Source organism: Eupeodes corollae, chromosome 1 (genome assembly GCF_945859685.1).
Source record: "Eupeodes corollae chromosome 1, idEupCoro1.1, whole genome shotgun sequence".
NCBI lineage: Eukaryota > Metazoa > Arthropoda > Insecta > Diptera > Syrphidae > Eupeodes > Eupeodes corollae.
The window spans coordinates 150210021-150232829 of NC_079147.1; the positions used below are offsets into that span (position 1 = coordinate 150210021).

Below are 22809 nucleotides of genomic sequence, written 5' to 3' on the forward strand. Positions count from 1 at the left end.
TGCTAAAGCTGCTTTAATTTTTGGCAATTCGCTAAATCCATTTGACATGTGTGCACTTATTCTTATAAGGGCAATAGATGAAATGGTCCAGTCCTCAGCTGGGAATTCCAACGAGTTTAGATGCTCGTTTTTTTTTTAAGGCAAGTAGGAGTTTACTTATTAGCGAAGAAAAAGAAAGATTTGAAACTTAAAAAAGATTTATTTTGTATTTCATTTAGTGTATGTTGTATAAATTATATGTCTTTCTCACTCTTCTAGGTTAATTAGTTATTAAGTTAGTTTAAGTAGTGTCAGTCACACATTGTCTTTGTAACTAGCAACATCAAGCCTAATAAAGAATACTTATATTGTGACTAAAGAACGTTTTAATCTTTAATTTGATTTATACTACATGGTGTCAGATGTGCTTAAAATAAAAAGTCTAAAAAAAAAAAAAAAAAGTAATAATAAGTCAAAAAATATAAAGTCTATACAAATTAATTAAAAAAAAAAAGAAAAGTCTATAAAAACTAAAAAAAAAAAAAATGACACAGCCACCACCAACGCTACCGCCCAGATCAAGTGCTCATGATTCGCTATCATATATGTCGACGTTCACGACGTCAATTTTGCCACTGGACTTGAAATCGACAAATATGCCAGTAGCGTGGAAAAATTGGTATGCACATTTTCAAATATTTCTTCGTGCTTCCAGCTTAGATTCTCAGTCAGATCAAAGAAAGGTGGCTCTACTCCTTCACCACATGGGCCCAGAGTCTCTCGAAATTTTTCATTCATTTGATCTGAATCTTGATACAGTCAAATTCGATGAACTTGTAGAGAGGTTAAAATCGTATTTCTTGCCAAAAGTCAACATTGCTATGGAAAGGCACAAGTTCTTCACGAGGAACCAACGAGTTGGCGAAACAATAGATGAATATGTTACGGCACTTAAGAATTTAAGTCTTTCCTGTGAATTCGATACCATTCGAGAAGATTTGGTAAGAGATATTTTTGTGTGCGGATTAAATAATAATTGGACCAACATAAAAGAGCGCCTCTTGAATGAAGGTAATATAAAACTTCAAAAAGCGCTTGATATTGCTAAAACGTTAGAAGTTACAAAAGACCATACAAAACAATTACAACAATGTGAATTAACTAACACAATCAATGTCATAAAGCGGTTTCCCGCCAAAAAAAATTCCAATAGTCAGTCAAACAGTTTTCGCTCTAACAAATACAGTCACACTCAAAATACACAAAAATCAAAACCAAATGCCCAATACAATCAAAATCCTAACAGTTATTCATCAAATTCAACACAAAAAAATTGCCCCCGCTGCGGAGAACACCACCGCTACCGATGCCCTGCAATTGGTGTAAAATGTAATACATGCAAAAAACACAATCACTTCTCAAAGATGTGCCGTTTCAATAAAACAACAAACTCTAAAAGTGCATATGTACGCAACGTAGATGCTGATGAAGGAGACGGCGAAGATAATGCTTTGTTTTTGGGATCTTTAGAGCAAAGCATAAAAACTCCAAAGAACATATGGATAATCTCACTGAAGACAATGGGCCACGTCATCGATTGCCAAATTGATACCGGAGCACAAGCAAACGTTATGTCGCTGTATCAATTCAATCAAATACGCTGCTCTTCTGTACAGTTAACATCATCATCAACTCGGGTAATGACATTCAGTGGAGAACAACTAGGTACCCGTCATCGGCTGTTCAATGTTGGATTGTTTTTACAAAGATAAACAATATTTGATTCTATTTCATATCTTGGACCTGAAGTGTCATGCAGTTCTAGGACTAGACTCATGCATTAAACTTAAATTAATTAATAAGGTAGATGAAATAAAACTTGCATGCATTAATAAATCTAATTCTAAATTTTCAGCTTATTCTAAAAATGTATTAGATATAAATTCTTCAAAGAGTGTTAGTTGCAAATCAATTTTAGAAAATTATAGTGAAGTGTTTAGTGGTCTAGGGTTATTAAAAAATAAATGTCATTTGAAACTCCAAACAAATATAACTCCTACAATCGATTGCCCGCGTAAAATTCCGTTTGCTCTAAAAGATTTGCTTAAAGAAGAATTAGACCGTATGGAAAATTTAAAAGTGATTCTTAAAGTCGAAGAACCTACAGAGTGGGTCAATTCAATAGTTTTAGTCAAAAAAGCAAATGGAAAATTAAGAATTTGTCTTGACCCAAGAAATTTAAACAAAGCCATTCTCAGAGCACATTTTGTTTTTCCAAATATTGACGAGATAAAATCCAAATTAAGTGGTTCAAAATATTTCAGCACGCTAGATGCGAATTCAGGATTCTGGGTTATTCCATTAGATGACGAGTCTTCCAAATTGTGTACATTTATTACTCCATTTGGAAGATATCGTTTCTTACGTCTTCCTTTTGGAATCAACGCAGCACCCGAAATCTTTCATGCTGAAATGATTAAACATTTTAGTGATATAGATGGTGTTGAAATATACATTGATGATTTTTTTTTGCATGCCGCTACGTTAGAAGAACATAATATAATTTTACAAAAAGTTTTACAAAGAGCTCGAGAGATTGGTCTGAAATTCAATAAAGAAAAATCTAAAATCTGTTTAAATGAGGTCAAGTTTATTGGCTATATTTTTAATCAGCATGGTGTCCGTCCAGATGACTCAAAAGTCAAAGCCATTTGTGAAATGTCCCGTCCTACGTCCGTCTCTGAATTACAAAGATTTCTAGGCATGGTTACTTATTTAGGTAGTTTTGTAAAAGACTTGTCAGTTCAAAATATTAATCTTCGTCAACTTTTAAAGAAAGAGGTAGCATGGCATTGGACTGATGCACATGAAAAAGAATTTAACATGCTTAAAACTCTTATATCTACTGCTCCAATTTTAACCTTTTATGACCCTAACAAAATTATAACACTCTCAGTCGATGCGTCAAAAGGTGCGGTAGGTGCAGTAATATCGCACGATAATAGCCCAATCGCTTATGCTTCAGCAACTCTGACATCGAGTCAACAAAATTATGCTCAAATTGAGAAAGAGCTATTTGCCATTCTATTTGGGTGTATCAAATTCCATCAATATATTTATGGAAAGCGTGTCATTGTCGAGACTGATCATAAACCGCTCGTTCCATTGTTTACAAGAGCATTATATAAAGTCCCCGCTCGTCTTCAAAGATTTATGCTTCGTTTACAGTCTTATGATTTGCAGGTAGTTTACAAGCCTGGAAAATATATGTACACCGCTGACACACTTTCCAGAGCGCCATTGTCAGAAAAAACACTAACTGAGTTTGACAATGATTTAACACTTCATTGCAATTTATTGATTTCAATGTTGTCTGTTTCGCAAGAAAGGTTACAAAAAATCAAAGAAGCTAGCAATAATGACGATATTTTTTCAAAGGTTAAAAAATACATAAAAATCGGTTGGCCAAATGATAAAAAATCTGTTATTAAAGAATGCATGCCTTATTATAAGATCAAAGACGAGTTGCATGTCATTGATGATATTTTGTTAAAGTCCAATCGTATAGTTATTTCATCTTCAATGAGAAAAGAAGTTTTGAAACTTATTCATGAAGGACACTTAGGTATTCAAAGATGTCAAGGTCTCGCAAAAGACATCGTTTTCTGGCCAAATATTAACAATGATATTCAAAACATTGTAACCGATTGTGAAACATGCATGCGCCATCGTTCATCTCAGCCCAAAGAACCTTTACAACCGCATGAAATTCAACCAATTCCCTGGTACAAAGTTGGTACAGATTTGTTTGAATTTAACAAGCAAATATATTTGCTTGTGGTTGACTATTGGTCAAAATACATAGAAATTGAGAACTTAAACTCTGGTTATAGCAGTCAATTCGTCATAAGCAAGCTCAAAGCCATTTTTGCCCGTCATGGGATTCCTCAAATAATGATTTCAGATAACGGTCCTCCCTATAACTCTGAACATTTCAAAAACTTTTGTCATGATTGGCAAATCGAGCACATTACTTCAAGTCCTTATCTTCCACGTTCTAATGGTTTAGCGGAACGCTCAATACAAACCATTAAAAAACTTTTGATAAAGTGTAAAGAATCAGGTACAGATCCGTATGTATCTTTGTTACATTATAGAACAATTTCCAAAGGCAACCTTCCTTCACCCTCAGAACTTCTTATGTCGCGAAAGCTTCGAACCAAAATACCTGCAATGTCAGAAAATTATCTTCCAAAATCAATAGACTGTCAAGAAGTCGAAAAAGAATTAAAAAATAATAATGAAAAATCAAAAGCTTTATACGATAAAACGTCTAAATCTCTAAAACCATTAAATAAAGGACAAAAAGTACACTATAAGAAAACTCCTACGTCGTATTGGACTCCTGGTATAGTTATAAATAAATGCCAAGAGCCTAAGTCTTATATTATTGAAGATAACCAAGGTAACACTTATAGACGAAATAGGCAACATATAATGGAAACAAAATCTGAAATAGTATCAAATCCAACTCCTGCTCCGAATGAGGTTGAGGAAATCTTACCCACAGAGGAAATTCTGCCTTCCTCAAGCACAACTAGGTTCGGCAGAAAAACAACTCCGCCTAAGAGGTTTACATATCCAAGAGATCACATCAAATAATTGAAATATTGAAATAATCGAAATTGACTTGCTATTACCACTCTTTAAATGAAGCTAAAATTATTTATTTTATTTTTTAAATTTTACTTAATTAATGTAAAAATATAAAAAGAAAAATGAAGAAAATTGTTAATTAAATTAAATAAAATTTACTCTACTTACCAATAAGTAAAAAAAAAAAAAAAAAAAAAGATAATGAAAAGAAAAATGTAAATTGAGTTTAATAAAATAAAAATAAAAATTGTAATATTGACATGAAGTTAGTTAAGTTTATTTTTCAGTTTTATTGATTATTATTTTTACTTTATGAATAGCAACAATTTGTGTAATGAATTTCAAAAGGCAGATGTTGTATGAATTATATGTCTTTCTCACTCTTCTAGGTTAATTAGTTATTAAGTTAGTTTAAGTAGTTTCAGTCACACATTGTCTTTGTAACTAGCAACATCAAGCCTAATAAAGAATACTTATATTGTGACTAAAGAACGTTTTAATCTTTAATTTGATTTATACTACAGTGTACTTTCGTTGCATATTTTTTTTTCATTCAATATTTCTTTTGTAAAATTATAAAATCTTCCATGTTTCCATATAATTGAAAATGAGATCAATACACACATAAGTAGACATATGCTCTTTTTCCAAAACTGTAATCATTTATTTTGCGAACATAAGTCGACTTGTGTCCTTTTTCCAAACAAAAATTCTGTGTTATACGAAAATAACTTGATTTGTGTAGTTTTTCCTTATTCCTTCCTTACGATAATACTCAACACAAGTGAATTTATGCTGTTGTCCCAAAAGACCGTTACTAAAATCATTGAAAATAAGTATACTTGTGTCTTTGTTATTATTTTTTTCTCTTAAAAGAACTGTATGTTTATATAAACTTAACTTTTTATTTTGAAAGAATTAAAAAGAAAACCTATATATTATGCTGCGTCTTCCACTATTTTTTGTTTAATTTTGTTTATTATGTTTTAGATGCATTCGATGATCCTAACACTACTCCTTCAGTAAATGTAAATGTACAATCGAACGGACCTTCGGGATGTGAGATCAAACTGTGAAATCGTTAATATGTTTGTTTTGATTAATGCTCTTAGCTTGTATTGCTAACATAGATCATACTCTTGATTTGAATAGATTAAAACGTTCTATTTGGGAAGACTCAGATGATTCAATTGAAGATCCGGATTATCAAACAAGTTCTTGTGATGATGAAAGTATGGAGCATTGGGGTAAGATTCTCGAAAACTAAGTTGATAAGGTTTCTGATGATGCAGCGGTGGTTATGAATGTTTCACCAGAGTATGTGAATAACTTCGAGATGAATAAAAGCAAAAATATTGCTGGACATTCAAATATAAAGAAAAAAGAAGCAAAAAGATATCGCCAACAACAAAGAAACAAAGACTTACCTTACACTACGAAAAAAGATAAAAATGTTCTGGCCAGAAAACTTAATCCATTGTCTTCATGCCGAAACGATTGCTCTACCAAAATAAATCTTCAAAATCAATTATTTAATAATTACTGGGCTTTAGGCAGTTATAATAAAAGAGCACTCTATCGTACATCAATTTCTTGATTACTTTGAATGAAAAATCTTTTTCAAGAACGAAAAAAACTAGAGAAAAGCAGAAAAACCGACAACTGACTTGTGAGTACATTATTGAACTTTCGGGTGAAAAGATCCTGGTGTGCAAAAAGTGCTTTTTGGGATGTTTTGCCGAAACAAATGGTTTCATCAGAACAATTATTAGAAGCAGGATGAAAGCACCTTGCACATTCTTAAAGGATAAAAGGGGACGTTTGAGACCTTTGAATGCACTATCCCCATTAAAACAAGAGGAGAGCCACTATACGCGACGGGATACATCAAAGAAATACCTACAGCCTGGTTTAACAATATCTTAAATGTATGATCTCTATTTTTTGAAAACTGAAGAGTGAGCTTGTCCAAATATACTCAAGTTTTTCATGATCTCAACTTAAAAATAAAGCGACCCCAGCTTGATATGTGTGGAACGTGTGATAAGCTACGAAATTCCCATGTGAGCTGTACGTTCATAACAGCTTTATCTAATATTGAACAACTGGAAATAATAGACCACAAATTCCTGGAATATGATGTCGATGTCGACCATTTTGTCATTGAGAGAAAAAAAAGAACACCTCAGCTAAGATTTATCATCCCAGAGACTGCCAAAACTTAATATCCAGTTTAAGAGACAAGAATCTGTTTGAGGTCATTGATATGAAGCAGCCAAATTTTCTCGACTTTGCAGCATCCTTAAAAGAAAAGTTCACTTAGCGAAAAGTGAACACAGATGGGAGAAATATTCTTATCGGGATTTTAGGTGGCTTCGGTACAAAAAAAATAAGTTTGGTTCTTTGTTCTACAAAAACTCACTGGATGAAAATGAGCCGTTCAAGACAATAAACTTAAAAAACGTGGACATCTGACATTAAAATAATTCAAAATGTCCCCCCGATTTCCAAGGAAAAAACACAAGATCTACTCTTTTTACTGTATTTTATGATCCCCAGTTTCACGGGTTCTATAGAAGTTTAGTTGTTGACATTGACACCAGATGAATATGGCAGCGATGATGAAAATAATAATGAATGAAAACAAATATATTTTTAATTATTAATAAGTGTTAATTTCTTAAATAAAACATTATTTACTAGCTTTTTACCCGCGGCTTCGCCCGCAGTGGAGAAATTAAATAAGTATGAGAGACAAAGGGTATAATAATAGAAATGAGTCAATGGGCGGTGTGAATAAAAACGAGTAGGACAAGTAAATACTTGAACATATCAAAATTACAAGTAAACGCCAAAATTGAAGTGAATAAAACAAGTATTTACTCTTACTCGCGAGTAAATACTTGAGAGGCTAGTAAAACCCGGAAAAATGCCAATTTTGGTGTGAATAAACGCAAGTAAATACTTCTGTAGCAAGTAAATATTCGTCTACTCGCAAGTCAACCCGACCCCAGACTTGCAGTCGTACTTGTACACGAAAGATGGCTCAGTTTAGGCGACAACAGAACGTTAGGCGAAAACAGAACAAGTCACAACAGTAAATGATGCGTAGTCTGTGTGGCGCTACAAGTATTTACTTGCCTTTTTTGTGAATTCAGTTGTCTCGCGAGTAAATACTTGCTAGTAAACCCTCGGCTTGACGAGTACACGGTCACAAGTAAACTCGACGCTTTATTCACATCGGTTTACTTCGAGTTTAAATACTCGTTACACTTTACTTGTAAGTAAATACTCGTCATACTCGTTTTTATTCACACCGCCCAATATAATAACTAAATTTTATTGCTTGGCTGAGATCAACAATTTTTAAAAATTACTATCTACAGACAATGAAGTTTCAACACCTTAATATATACATATTGAAATGCAACAACAAATGTTAAAATATATTTCACCGTAACAAAATAAACAATTCTGAATTCAAAAGAAAGAAGAGTCCACCACTACCGAAATCTATTTTACGTAAAACTTGATGGAAAACATGATTTTGCTCTGGAAGTAATTGAGGGACTAATTCTGCCACTTGATGTTGCAGTCTAGCTACTTGTGCAATTTCATTATCAAAATCATCCACATTGTCTCGTCGAGGGCTGGACATTCCAAAATCATCTAATTTTTTTCCAACCATCGTAAAAACCTTGTTTGCCATCATAATTAGCGTTTTATTGTAGACATGTTCAATGAAAGTAATATCTGTGTGTACTTGCTGCAGTTGATGTAAAATATCTTCAGCCATGTATTCTTTGAACTTATTCCAAAGAGTTTGAAGGTTAGAAAGACCGCAAGAAGATAAAAGCGTAGCGTAAAGTTCCCTGATTTTATCTGGCGATCGGCATTGTACAGCTTCCTCCATAGTTTCATCCCAATGATTGTCATTTTCTAACAGTCGCCGAGCTTCACATGCTTCTCGGTAGGTTTGACATTCCTGACCATTGACAATTTTAAAAATAATAATTATTATTATCCTGCATATTCCTGCCTTTTTACTTTTTTAATATGTTGCATATCTTTTTTGTGAGCGCAAAGCAAACTTTCAAATTGCTCTCCTGAAAAACTACAAAAAGTGACTTATGTTGTTTTTCCTTGTAGCCACAAAAATATTTTGTCAATTACAATCCTTTTACTACAATTCCAATGCCAAATCAATCTTTCATTCATCTGAATTTATTTTCGACTCATTTTTCCAATCCACTCTTGTAAGCGCAGAGTTTACAATTTGTAAGTTCATTGTAATTGTAACAATGCCATCGCCATGACATATTCAGCAAGTTCACCTTCTTTATCTTTGTTCTCTTTGTTTCAGTTTGTGAATATCTGGTGCTCTCGTCGCCTTGTTCTCGAATAAGCAAACAATAATTAATTAAATAATCAATTTTCAATGTGCCGAAAAAAAATTGAAAGAAAATGTTAAGTAAGTGTTAAAGTTCAAGTTTGTTTAAAAATATTTGTATAAACTAATTCCGGAGTTAAATGTTTTTTCGTTTTATAAAATGTGGAAACAATTCCTTTTTTTCATTCATCACGTAGCTCGGTTTTTGATTGGTCCGTCGGTTTTCAGAATTCGTCGTTAATTTTTGTTGGCGGTCTAATTTGAATATTTAAATGTGAATTTGGGCTTTTTGATTTTGATGAGTAGTTTGTTTAACAAAAAGCATATGTACATTGTTTTAAATGTATGTATTTGTATTGTGCGGTAAAAAAGTAAACGAAATTATTAAAGTGTTTATTAAGTAAATTTAAAAAGGAAGGTCTCAAGATTTTAGTGATATTTTGTATTCCTTGCGTCTCGCGCGGTCGGTAGTGATCACTGCTGTCGTTCTTGCTACTATAGTAGTATTTTACTCCTTTCAGAGTCAACTGCTACTCTACTACCCACGAACGAAAACTACTCCCCAAAATAAAACGTAAAAGAAATTTGTATTTGGTTTACAATAAAAACCAAAAATTAAAATCAATCAGTTTGTCCCAATAGTAGTGCAGAAAGATGTTAGACTTATAAAAGATAAAAAAGAAATTCACTCAAGGTGGAAACGGTGAATGCCTTACTAACTGCTAAGGAACTTCTTATCAACAATTTCACCGAAAAATGGGAGCCATAGAAAACTTTAATCAAGAATTACAAAACATTTTATAAGGCGCCAATTATAGCTATCATTGGTTTTCATCATTGAAAACAAACATTGGAAATTCTTTGACAGGTCGTTTATAGCTATCCTTAAACATTTCTGTCATTGACAAAATTTCCCGATTGAAATCCACCGACAAAATTTTACTGACAGAAATCTATCATTGGAATCGTGTGAAATTGAAACACAAATCAGTGGAACGATTCGTTTCACTTTTGAACATAAAGTATCAGCTGTTCAGGAAAATGAATTTCCGTCCGGAAAATAGAAACATAAATTTGTAGGGAAAAATAAATGCACAATTACACTTTTTTTCTCAAACAAAAAATTCTTTGTGGTTTCCAATGGATGAGTATATAATTTTCATTTGCAATCAAAGGAAAACACCGTCAAATATTGATTCAAATTTCAATGATAGTTTTAATTGGCCCTTTAATGTTTGTAACTGAAAATATGAAACATCGAATTTACAACAATGAATTTTATTTGTTCATGAATATTCAAACATGTATGTTGATGTAAAATCTAATTTCAACTGTCAATTTCTTATTTAATAAACAAAAAGTGATGAATTAAAATTATTTATTTTAACTATATTATTTTAAAATGTTGGCCTTTGAGCAGTGAAAGTCAAAATTTGGTACGACATTACATCCTTCTATTTGTCTGTTTTCGGAACATTAACCTTCGCAGTAGGCCAATTGATTTCGAATTTGGACATTATTATTTTCAGTTTTGAATTTTGTACATGCGCCAAGCATGTGTTTGTTGTTTTTTTGTTTGGCTCCTCAATTTAAGAAAATACTCCCCAAAATGCTAGAAAAATACTACTCTTGAAATTTTTCAACGACAGCACTGGTAGTGATGGTGTAAGTAATAAGTGAATTTTTGAAGTCATTTGACTGAATTTTTGAAATTATGAATTGAAATGGGTAAGTCATTTTATTTCACTTTAAAATGCTATAGAAAAAAAAATTATAGAAAACTAGCATCTAGAAGTTTAAAAATATATCAAGTTTGAGTTGTTTTTTGTTGAGATTCTCGAAAAGTTAAACCGTTTTCGAAGCATTTTTGTGTTTACAATCTGTAAAGAAGTACAAATATTTAATTTAAGTGTATTTTTTGAGTTTTATGAAACACATATACCAGACACTGACTACTGCACTCCTACTTTGAACCTTAGTAAGGGTTTTAAATTTATTTGCAAAGTTATAACTATCGTCTCGATTTGAAAATTACAAATATCTCGAAGTTTCTAGGTCCATTTAATCTAAATAAAAGATGTGTGTCCGTGTGTACTTCGTACGTTCGTTCGTTCGTACATCAGTACCTTCGGTTAGCTTTTTTCGTCGTGCATATCTCAAGAACTAGCAGGTAAGGATATCGACTTCCAATAAGTTTTGCAACACAGATAATAACACAAAAGAGGCAGAAATGACTTTCATGAAAATTAAGTGTTTTTTTTTTTTTAATTATAGCAATTTAAAAAAAAGAGGCTGGGTTACGACCCACACTGAAATCTGTTTTTGTTAAAGATATTTTTAGTAGTTAACCAATTTTAGTAGCATTTCTTAAAAGTTTGTATGTCTTATGCAAATAAATACAAATTGGATGAATGAAATTAATTTGAAGTCAATATCTTCTACTGTTCACGAGATACCGGGAACCAAACATCAATTTTTAGTAAATTTGCGTACTATTTTTTGAGTTTTTTTTTTTTGAAAAAACGGACTGTTTGATTTTTGTAAATTTATGAAAAGATATTTGAGTCGAAAACTTTTATTAATTTTTAGTTAGGTTTTTATTTTTTTTCTAACTGTCAATTCGATTTTTCTCAAAATTTTAATGAATGTTAAAAACAATATTTCTCATAACATAAAATTAGTTAGAAGCTAAATCTTAAATTTTTGAAAAGATAGCAAAAATCGTTTTTAATCACAAATTGGTCTTTAACAAATTAACTTAAAACTAATTAATTTGACTTCAATTTGACTTAAAACTAATTTGAACAAAGTGTATAGCAAAGATACTGACAAATCTACATTATCATCGATCATCAACGTGACGTCGTCGTCGACAGCAGTAGCAGCAGCATCAGTAGTAGTCATCTACAAAAAGATCTGTTAGCTAAGGTAATAAGGGATCTTATTAATTTTAAAAAGTCTCCAAAAGACCGTAAGGTAAAAGCCTATGATTCAGCTCATCTAAGCAAGTTAGGAAGATGTTCTTTAGGCAAAAACTTATAATGAAGACATCATTGGGTATGCTGGAAAAAGTAATGAAAGTTGAAGAGCACATCAACGAAATATTTGTACCTCGAAAATCGCGCAAAGCTGGTGGAAACAATCGAAAACCGTCATCAATCGTTGCGAACCTCCAATCCTAGGGGCTCCGCCCAGTAATATAACTGCACCATCGACGTAAACGGGGATAAGACTTCCACGAATCGATTTGCTAAAATTCGATGGTTCATATACTACCTTGCGTGCATTCCACGACAGGTTTCAGGCTCTTATCCATAACAACAAGAGTATTGAAGACATCGATAAGCTTCATTTCTTGCATTCGTGCTTGACTGGTGATGCAAATCGGTTTTTGCAGAATTTTTCTGTGGAGACCTCCAGTTACGATAAGGCTTGGGATTTGTTGAAGGATCAATACGATCATAAGCGCGTTCTTGTTCACACTCAAATGCCATCGCTTTTTGGTCAAACTCCTTTATCTCGTGAGACAGCTACGGGCACAACCAGCTAAGACAAAAGTCATGCATGCAAAGCAGGTCATCAAACAGCCATCCAAAAAGGCAGACAAGAGCAACACCTCAACATGGATTTAAAAGGTTAACAAGAAATTGTTTCCAGACTCAAGATATGTGAAAATTGTTCGTCCTACGGGCATCTTGTTGCAAGCTTTATCAACAAAAACACCATTCTGCGCTACATGACAAAGTGGTTACGCACACCAGATGCTCATGGCCACAGCGGTAGTAAAGGTACGGGCAGCAGATGGTAAGTTACGTCTTCTACGTGCTCTGATCGATACAGGGTCAGAAAGGTCCTTCATCACTGAAGCGGCAAAACTTCTCAAATTAAAATCCACATCTCTATGAGCCTACACCCATAGATTTACTGCTCGGTAGTAAAGTTTACGCCGAAATACTCCTTCCAGAAATAAGACGTTCAGAAAATGGAGATGGACCTATAGCACAAAACAAAGAACTGGGGTGGGTTGTGTTAGGGAAAGTTTCAGCCAAAATTCCTGAGCAAGTTCGAATCTTCGTTCAAATTACTGACCTGAGTTCGAAGTTGGAGAAGTTTTGGGAGATGGAGGAGATACCTTTTCAGAAGCAAGCTACTGAAGAAAACAATGCTTGCGACAATCATTTTGAGCGACACACAACACGTTTACCTAACGGGCGTTCCGAGGTGAAGTTACCGTTTAAGGGTGAAAGATATCCAGTTGTCAGAGATAGACAACCGAATTCGAACGAACGTATAATTTAAGAAAGCACTTTTCATGACAACAATTACTCTTGGAGGATTTGTCAAGTCCTCGCAAGAGGCAGGGTTTAAACCCAAGATCTCTGGCACTACAGTCGAACGTACTAACCATCACTTCACGGGTTGGTAATTTTCAGTTAAATTTAACAATTAAAAAAAAAAAAAAACACGAAACCTGCAGAAACAACAAAAAACTAATAAGAAGTGGTAACCGACTCTATATTAGCCATATTGCGATCGACGTTGACGTACTGGTTTTCAAACAGCCAACAATACTGGTTTGATGAGGAATTTCGCATATAGAAGGACAATTGTGCTGCATAGAAGGACAAGAGCTGCTAATGCACTTTATAAGCAGAAGAAGAGAGAGGTTCCTTTTAGAAGCAAAAAGAGAGTGAATGATAAACGAAGATGTTAAAAGATTAAAAAGCAGTGATGAAGTTCGAAAGTGTTTTGAGCAGGTGATACGTAATTTAAAAGCAAAGACGAAAAGGGAAACATCCTAGGGGAACAGCAGTCAATGCTGAGGATATGGAAAGAATATTTCTGCAGACTGTATAACGGGGGCGTGGCCTGAATTCCCCTGTCAGGTAAGATGATCCACTCATTATAGACGAAGAAAACCAACCAGGTTAAGATGAAGTAAAAATTTTGCTCCATAAAGGCTTAAGACAAGGTGATACGCTGTTATGCGATTTTTTAAACATAATACCTGAAAGAATAATGCAGAACTCCCACGTCAACACTAGAGGCACTATCTTTCAAAAGTCTGTCCAATTGCTAGCATTTGGCGCTAACATTGACATAATCGAAACAACTCAGCGTGATGTCGATGGGGCTTTTGTGAGTATCAAGGCAGAGGCGGCAAAAATTAGTTTAACGGTTTATTAGGGCAAAACAAAGTACATGCTATGACGCACGTCTCGGTCAAAACATCAGCACAGTTAGACGTAACTTTGAGGTAGTTAAGGACTCTAATTACCAAGGCTCCAAATGAGGAATTAATCTTGCTCACAGCTGTTACTCGTACTTTGGCTAAGTCAGCAGTTGCGTAGTAAGAAGTAGAGAAGCACCGCGTATCAGGTGGTGTGCACAAATGGAAAGTGATCTCAACCAATTAGGCGAAACTAGATACATCTAGCTGAGGCCCTCGTTCACACAGGCCTGTAGCTCCACCTTAAGTAAGAAAGTAGCCTGTGCGAATGTCATTTCAATTTGACATTTAAGGACAATATCAGTTCAGTGTTCATTTGACATTTGTTTTGTTCTATCCGTTGTGTTTTGCTTTGCTCAAAATTGGGTCTGTTAATTGGGTGGAATATTGAGTAGAGGAAGAATATAAGAAACACTGGATTGTAAGAAACAAATATTGTGCAATTTTTGAGGTTCTTATAAGCGCTGTGTACTATATTTTTAAAAATTACTCCGTCCTTGCAGAATGTAACACTCTTGAAAATTCACACCCTGTAATAGTGTGTGTTTATTGTATGTATAGATGTTTTTCTCACATAATATTTTCTTCTACGCGTTTCCTAACAGTTAATTGAATTTTTCCTATCATATAAATGATCTTAAGTTGTTCATGCCGCAGCAACAGAAGCCGCAGATTAATCTGTATAAAACTCTGCTTCTTCGTCTATTTACATATCTATACTTATATACAAGTGCTGTAATGTTAATTTTTGTTGGGCAAATTAATTGAGATGCTTCAGGCATATCAGCTGATATCGCCTTCGACGAACGTCGCACTCGCGGTTATGTTTACTACCGCACAGTTCGTTGAGCTTAATTTCAAAAGCAAAAAGACGCCCAGACTCGCAGTCTCATCATCAAAGTAATAAATTTCATTACATTTAAAGCATAAAACTGTTGAGCAGGGTAAAGTCAGATTTTTTGTCAAAATGTTCTTGAAGAGCATAACGCATACTCGTACTACGAAACCATCAGCAAATCATCCACCCCAAATCAACAACCCCACATTTTATTTTCAAATCCATGACATGACAGCATTGTTGTCGCTGTCCTGAAAACTGAGATGAGGTCTCTATCCGTATTCATTCCCCATAAAATTTGATATTTTTTATTTTTGTGAGACGATGATAGCTGGAATGTTCGGCTGTGGCATATAAAAACTAATTATGTATTCGAGGCATGTGTCATTACGAGGACAAGTATCATGCTTAACAAGATTGAACCGATAATTTAATGTGCTGTTGTGTTATTGTTTTTTAACTTTTTCAACTTTCCGTGGGAAGTTATTATAATCGGTCTGATTTGACGAATTGAAGATTTTGACTGTTCTCTATTAAAGGCCAATAAAATCTGAATCAGATATTTTTGATAGATGTTCTTATGAGCGAAGGTATACGTACGTTCGTTCGAGATACCTTTTTTTGTCGGCAGTATCTCAAGCAGAAATACCGACTTCAAAGAATGAAAGGACTTGTTTTTATTATTTTGTGTTCAACATGGAACATCGACTTCTCAGAAAGAAAAAAAAGGGCATGAGAAGCGTGCGGTCGAAGATGTTGAGAGGTTTAAAAGCCGGAATGAATTTCAAACGTTTTATGAACAGGTAAAACGAAACTCACAGGTACATAAACTTTGAACCGAAGGCTGCAAAGACGAAAGTGGAAACATCATAGTGGAACCGCAGTCAATGCTGAGGATATGGAAGAACATCTTATGCAGACTGCATAACGGCGACGACAAACCGAATTCCGCTGTCAGGCAGGATGATCCATTCAACAAAGTCGACGAAAGCCAACAATCCTGTCCTCCAGACTTAGACGAAGTAAAGATTGAAATATCAAAGTAGAAGTCTAATAAAGCCGCTGGAATGGATGGCTTGAATGCCGAGCTCTTTAAAGCAGCTGAAGATTAGTTGGTTAGGAGCTTGCTCCAACTTATCTACATGCCCGAGACCCTATAAACGGCACCAACTATAGAGGAATCAGTCTGCTTAACATCGTCTATAAAATCTTCACTGCCGTAACATGTGAACGTCTAAAGCCCATCGTCAACAACCTTTTAGGTCCATATCAGTGTAATTTTACACCAAAAGTCCACAGTCGATTAAATATTCATATTACGGCAGATCTTGGAAAAAACCCAGTATATCACCAAATCGACACCCACCATCTTTTCATCGATTTCAAGGCCGCATATGACAGCATCTACAGGGACGAGCTATATAATGGATGACCATGGAGAATTCACGCTGCTTCATAAAGGTTGGAAACAACTTAACCAAACCTTTCGATGTCCAAAAAGGTCTTAGATAAGGCAATGCGCTGTCATGTGATTTTTAACTTCCTATAGGAAGTTATTGTAATGGGTCCGATTTGTCAAATTAAAAATTTTGACATTGCTCACGTTTCAAGGTCCCTAAAGTCGAAATACGTACATGTGTACGTACGTTCGCGTAGTTTTTTTCATCTTCCTTAGCTCAAGAACCAGAAAAGATATCGATCATATCTTTGGTGTTGTCGTGTTTCTCTTCTGTGGGGGTGTGCGCGCATATCAGGCGAATATTGCCGAATTTGGCCTTGATGCGTATAGTCATGAGGCGCTCATTGATGCACCTATAGCTCAAGACTTCTTGCCTAAGTCTGGCTCCAATGACGAAGCCGCATCCAAATAAGCGCTGTTGGTTTTCGTGGTAGTAGTCACTATAGTAAATATCGCAGTTTTTCATCCTCCTTTGGCCCAGACCATCCCATCGCATTTCCTGGATGGCGGTGATATCTGCTTTATAGCGGTGTAGGACCTCCACTAATTCTTCGGCCACACGTGGTCTGTTAAGGGACCTAACATTCCTCGTGCATATCCGAAGTTCGTTGTCCTTAATTCTTTTGCGTTGGACTTGTTGGTGCCTCGCAAGTATGAAGTTTTTACGTGTCCAGAAAGTCACCCCGACGGCACAACCTTTAACCTGGAGGGCCAGATCCCAAGTATAACTCCAAGGATGGGGAGCCGGATAAAACCACTCCTTATACGCCTGGGCTCTGAATAAGTCGAAGAAGCCCTATTAGATGGTCACTAAGTAGTTCAACCTTACGGGAACTGTAGACGCCACCGTTGATTCCATCTCGGGAGTTATTCCGCTGCCGTCTATATAAGGAGAGGTGCCTTAATGGAAATACCTCTCCCCCCCCCTCTCTCGTTTGCTGCCACAAACAACTTTCCACTGGGGTTAGAACCCAATCTCCAGTTGAGGTACTAGGTACCCAATGTTCACCACGGGGAGGTGAGAGTAGCAGTCGATAGACAGTGGTGGGTTTTTAGAAAAACCTGTGGACGGTTGTGTCGTCTTGAATGCACATGTCTATAATTTGAACATCGGAGGCATAATCGAGCCATATTAATTTACAAAATGAGGCCGGTTAGGTAGTTACTGTGAATGGTATTAGCTATCATGAGATGATAACGATCTTTGTGTGGCCCGAATTGGAAGACATGTATGGACGATATGTGGTTTCAACAGGACGGTGCAACTTGCCACACAGTCAACGAAACAATGGCTCTTTGCGACAAACGTGGCGATGTCAATTGGCGGCCAAGATAATTATGTGATTTGACACCTTTGAACTTCACTGGTTGGGGATTTTTGAACGAAGAGGTGTACATCGATAACCCAGTAACAATTCAAGAGCTAAAGGATGAGATAATGCGGTACATTAATAACAGCGCCATCGAAAATTTAGGCCATCATTTGGCCGATATATCATACCAATATTATCATAATAAAAAGAAAAGACAATACTTTCCTACATAACATGTGATTTATTTAAAATCAACATGGATCCTTAAAATGTATCCACCCTTTATATTGTCACAATGAAATATTCCTTATCTTATCTAGTCCCCCCTGCCAAGATTGTATTATTTTTCTTTTTTTTCCTTTTCAAAATAAAATAATTTATCAAATTTATTCAATTCACATTTCATTTAATTATTAATGTCCTTTTTTTAAGTGACAAGATAATTTGTTTTATTCAGTATCAGATATCAGTTTTCAATGCCAGCATATACTGTACAAAAAAGGACACAAACAATTCTCGTTTCACAAAAAGTTTCAATCAAACAACCCCTATTGAATAGCTGTGTTGAAAATTAATGACACGCTTTTGACTTTTGAGCTTGTATAGTCCAACTAACTGACAAATGGCAGTAAAATTGTTCTGTTGCGTGTCATCGTCTACAGGCTTCAACTAACAGAAATAGAGGCGAGCACGTCCTTTAAAAAAAAAAACTGAACAGTAGCAAAATAATTTGCTGTCCAGCACGTTGTCAGTACACAAAAATGTATCTTAATCAGCGATAACTATCTTTATTTACATGTTTCTTTTCCAGACCGATGTGATCGAATTATAATAACATAGTCTTGGAGAGAAGTGCTCCAAGTGAAATTTAAGCAAATCAAAAAAGAAAGACGCAATATAATAGTAAGTAGTTGTGTGTGTTTGCATAAAAGCGGCAATCTGGAATTCACGGATTTTGTTCCTAAAAATATCTGAAATTTTGATCGATACGGATAATCTTTCTGTTCTAGAACCGCACTGATATTGGCCAAGGAGATTGTGAAGAAGAGATTTTAAGCGGTCACGAAATATAGCCGACATGATTTTCAATTCATCATCGGGAAAATTGGTTGGTGCTTTGAACAATTCAACTGGTATCTGGTAAGTCATCTAAGCAAGCAGCTTTAAACTATGTGATTTTGTAATCATTTGGGGCCAATCCTATTCTTAATCTTTATTAATGATATCCCATCACTTTTAAAAAATTGTTTTTGTCTGATGTATGCCGACGATCTGAAACTATTTTTAAGTATTCGAACTATATCTGACTGCATACATCTGCAGAATGATTTGTCCAAGCTGAACGCTTGGTGTGTTATAAATGATCTACATCTTAATGTTTCTAAATGTCAGAGTATGACATTTTGCAGAAGTTTTTCACCAATCATCTATCCTTACAATATTGAAGGAATCTCTTTATCTAGAGTAGACGAAAAAAAGGATCTGGGTGTAATCTTTGATCGAAAATGTACGTTTATTAGCCATATTGACTACGTAGTTGCCAAAGCCAGCTCAATGCTTGGGTTTATTTCTAGAAATTCTAAGGACTTCTCTGACCCTTTTACTTTTAGGTCACTCTATTTTAGTTATGTTAGATCAATATTAGAATATTGTTGTACCATATGGAACCCAATTTATGCAGTTCATTCCACAAGAATTGAAAGAATCCAGAAAAGATTTACTAGGGTAGCTATTAAGATCTTACGTTGGAATGTCGATTTGCCTTCTTATAGCTCAAGGTGCTTGTTACTAGGCATCCAAACTTTGGAATCACGAAGGAAATATTTTGATGTAATGTTCGTAAGGGATGTTATCAATTACAAAATTAATTGCCCCGATTTGCTATCATTAATTAATTTGCATGCACCTTGCCATGAATTGCGGCACAATATATTCTTTTATGTCCCTTTTCATAGGGTTAATTATGGAAATAATGAACCCATAACTCGTTGTTTAAGACAGGCAAACTCGGTATGTTGTGTACTTGATTTTAATATGTATTTAAGCAGAGATAGCTTTAAAAAACAACTATTATCATTTATGAACACTGGTGGATAATCTGTAGGTATGTTATTTGTTGATTGTTAAGTACTTTTAGTAGTCTATAAGAGACATTATTGCTCTGCTTGATGAATAAATAAATAAATAAATAAATAAATAAACTATAATCGTTAACCGAACTTTATCTTTAGGAAGGGGATCAGAGTTATTAGCAATCGTGAGTCTTACTTACTTAAGGTGGCGCTACAGTCCGCGGCGGACCTGGACCTCAACCAACATGCTTCTCCAGCCTGCTCGGTCCATGGCTAGCTGTCTCTAGTTTCGCACGCCAAGTTGGTTAAGGTCTTCCCCCACCTGCGTGTGCAACCACAGTAGCGGTCTTCGCTGAACGTGACCTAGGCATTTAAGTCGTCGGACTTTAATTCTGTTAACTAGTTCAGTGTAGCTGAACAGCCCGTACAGTTCATAGTACAAAGAAGCAGCGATTTGTAAGAGTTGTTCTTCGTTTGATTTCAGCGCTGGTGTCGTTGTCTGAGTTTATAGCGGTGACTAGGTAAAAAAAGTTATAACTTTTCATGGTGACGTTTTATCCAAGACATCGTTGTTCAATGTCCGTTTTTGATGACAGCATATACTCGTACTTGGTCTTGTCCTCATTGACCACTAAACCTATCTTTTTCGCTTCCGTCCCAATTTTCAAAACGGTTTACTGACATCACGCTTTGATCTTCCAATTATCAGTATCATCTGCTTATCCAAGTAATTGTATGGACCTTTGGAAGATTGCGCCTCTAGTGTTGGCGGTTGAGTTTTGCACAATTCTTTCCAAAACGATGTTGCAGAATTCGCATGACAGTGCATTGCCTTGTGTTAAACTGTTTTTGACAACTAAGGCATGAGTGAGATCTTTTTCGACCTTGATAGAGCAGCGTGCATTCTACATCATCATTCTGCACAAACGGATAAGTTTGACAGGGATGCCAAAACTAGACATTGCTCGGTAGAGCTCTTCCCTATAGATGCTGTCATACGCGGCTTTAAAATCGATAAAGGGATGGTGGGTATCAATTTGAAGCTCCTGGATTTTTTCCAAGATCTGCCGTAGTGTGAATATTTGGTCGATAGTGGACTTTCCTGGTCTGAAGCCACACTGATAAGGACCTATCTGGTTGTTGACGAATGGCTTCAGACGTTCTCATAAAACGGCAGAGAGGATCTTATAGTGGTCTTTCCATATTCTCAACATCGACTGCGGTTCTACTACGATGTTCCCCTGATCGTATTGTACCCTTGGGAGGGTACCTTTTGATAAAATTAACGAACCTCATTCCTGTTGTGACATTCCTCTATCTCCTCGATCACGCGCTTCTCGTGTTTTCTTTTTTTCACTAAGAAGCCTATGTTCCTCTCTCCTCTTTTGCTCGTAGAGCTCGCGAGCAGCTCTAGTCCTTCTGTGCAGCGTCATTTTGTATGCCTGTCGTTTCGCTGCGTGCGCTTGCCGGAATCCGTCGTCAAACCAAGGGTTTCGCTGTTGTGGCCGTGTGAAACCTAGCACTTCAGAGGCGGCATCTCTGATGGCTGTAAGCAATGTTGCCACTGGATTTCAATTCTTAATGCAGGCAGCATAGGACACCTTAAGAGGTCATTGGAGACTCGCTAACGTCGAATCTTCTCACATAAGTCTTGTCCAAGAGCTCTAAGAATATGTCTTTTGTGTCTTCATCTTTCTTCTCTGTTGAGGCATGCGCGCATATTATGCTTATGTTGGCGAATTTAGCCTTGATGCGGATTGTCGTGATGTGCTCGCTCTCACTGTTGAAACTCAAGATTTTTTGCCTAGTTCCAACAACAAATCCACACCCTAATAGAAGATAACTTTGTTCTCGGTAGCAGTCACCGTAGTATACATCGCAGTCTTTTAGTTTGCGTTTGCGCTGTCCATCCCATCGCACTTCTTGGATAGCGGTAATATCTGCCTTGCAGCAGTTTAGGGCTTCCTATAATTGTTCGGCTGCACGTGGTCTGTTAAGGGACTTTACATTCTACGTACAGATCCGAAGTTCGTTGTCCTTACTTCGTTTGCTTGCTTTGTCAATCCGTCCGTATCCGCTTTTTGGTGCTTCGCAACTAATTAATTACGTGGTCAGGAAGTTGCCCCGACGGCACAACCTCCAACCTGGAGGACTAGATCCTTAGTATAACTCCAAGGACGGGGAACCGGAATAACCGCTCCTTGTAGGCCTGGGCTCGGAATAAGTCGTAGAAGCCCCATAAGGTGTTCAATGCGATCTATTACTACAAAATTGATTTTTTTTTTTTTTTTTTTTTTTTTTTTTATAATTCATTTTTATTAATTCATTCTTAAACCTATCTTAAAGCTAGACAAAAATTCATAAAACTAGCCTAATTATACATAACTTACAACTAACTTAATGGTCCCATACGGACACTCTAAGTTAAAATATAACACTTAAAACTAATGCCTTTTGGCCCTAAGATCTATTTTACTTCATTTAAATTTAATTTCATTTATTTTTGTATTTATTAGAAAATTTGAACAAAAAACTAATATCAATATCCTTTTTTTATTTATTTTTACTTACAAACTACTTAAAGTTAGGTCCTTAAATAAAACTTAAAGCTAACTTAAACTACCTATTCTACCTATAAACTACTTAAAACTAGAACAACCACAGCAGCAAATCTAACGTTTTCGTTTTTATATTTTATTGTCTTTTTTGTACGTTTTTTTTTTTTTGTTTGTTTTTTTTTTTGTTTTTTATATTCCATGTTTTTTTTTTTTTAATTTCTTTAGTTTTTTTTTTTTTTTTTTTGTATTTTTTTGTGCCACCATGCCTATTCTACTTAAAACTAAACCCTAAAACTATAAAACAAGTATGTAAG

The 22809-nt window shown here is 35.3% G+C and overlaps 1 protein-coding gene across 1 annotated transcript in view; it reads left to right on the forward strand.

Moving 5' to 3' along the window:
• Nucleotides 1-524: 524 nt before the first annotated feature.
• The window catches only part of LOC129945690 (uncharacterized protein K02A2.6-like), an 85029-nt gene continuing 62744 nt past the window's right edge, over nt 525-22809 (forward strand). Inside the window, exons 1-4 of the mRNA XM_056055551.1 lie at nt 525-1704; nt 1895-4444; nt 5626-5694; nt 5748-5882. Of these exons, the coding sequence (XP_055911526.1) occupies nt 525-1704; nt 1895-4444; nt 5626-5694; nt 5748-5882 (3934 nt within the window). The remainder of the gene's footprint in view (nt 1705-1894; nt 4445-5625; nt 5695-5747; nt 5883-22809) is intronic.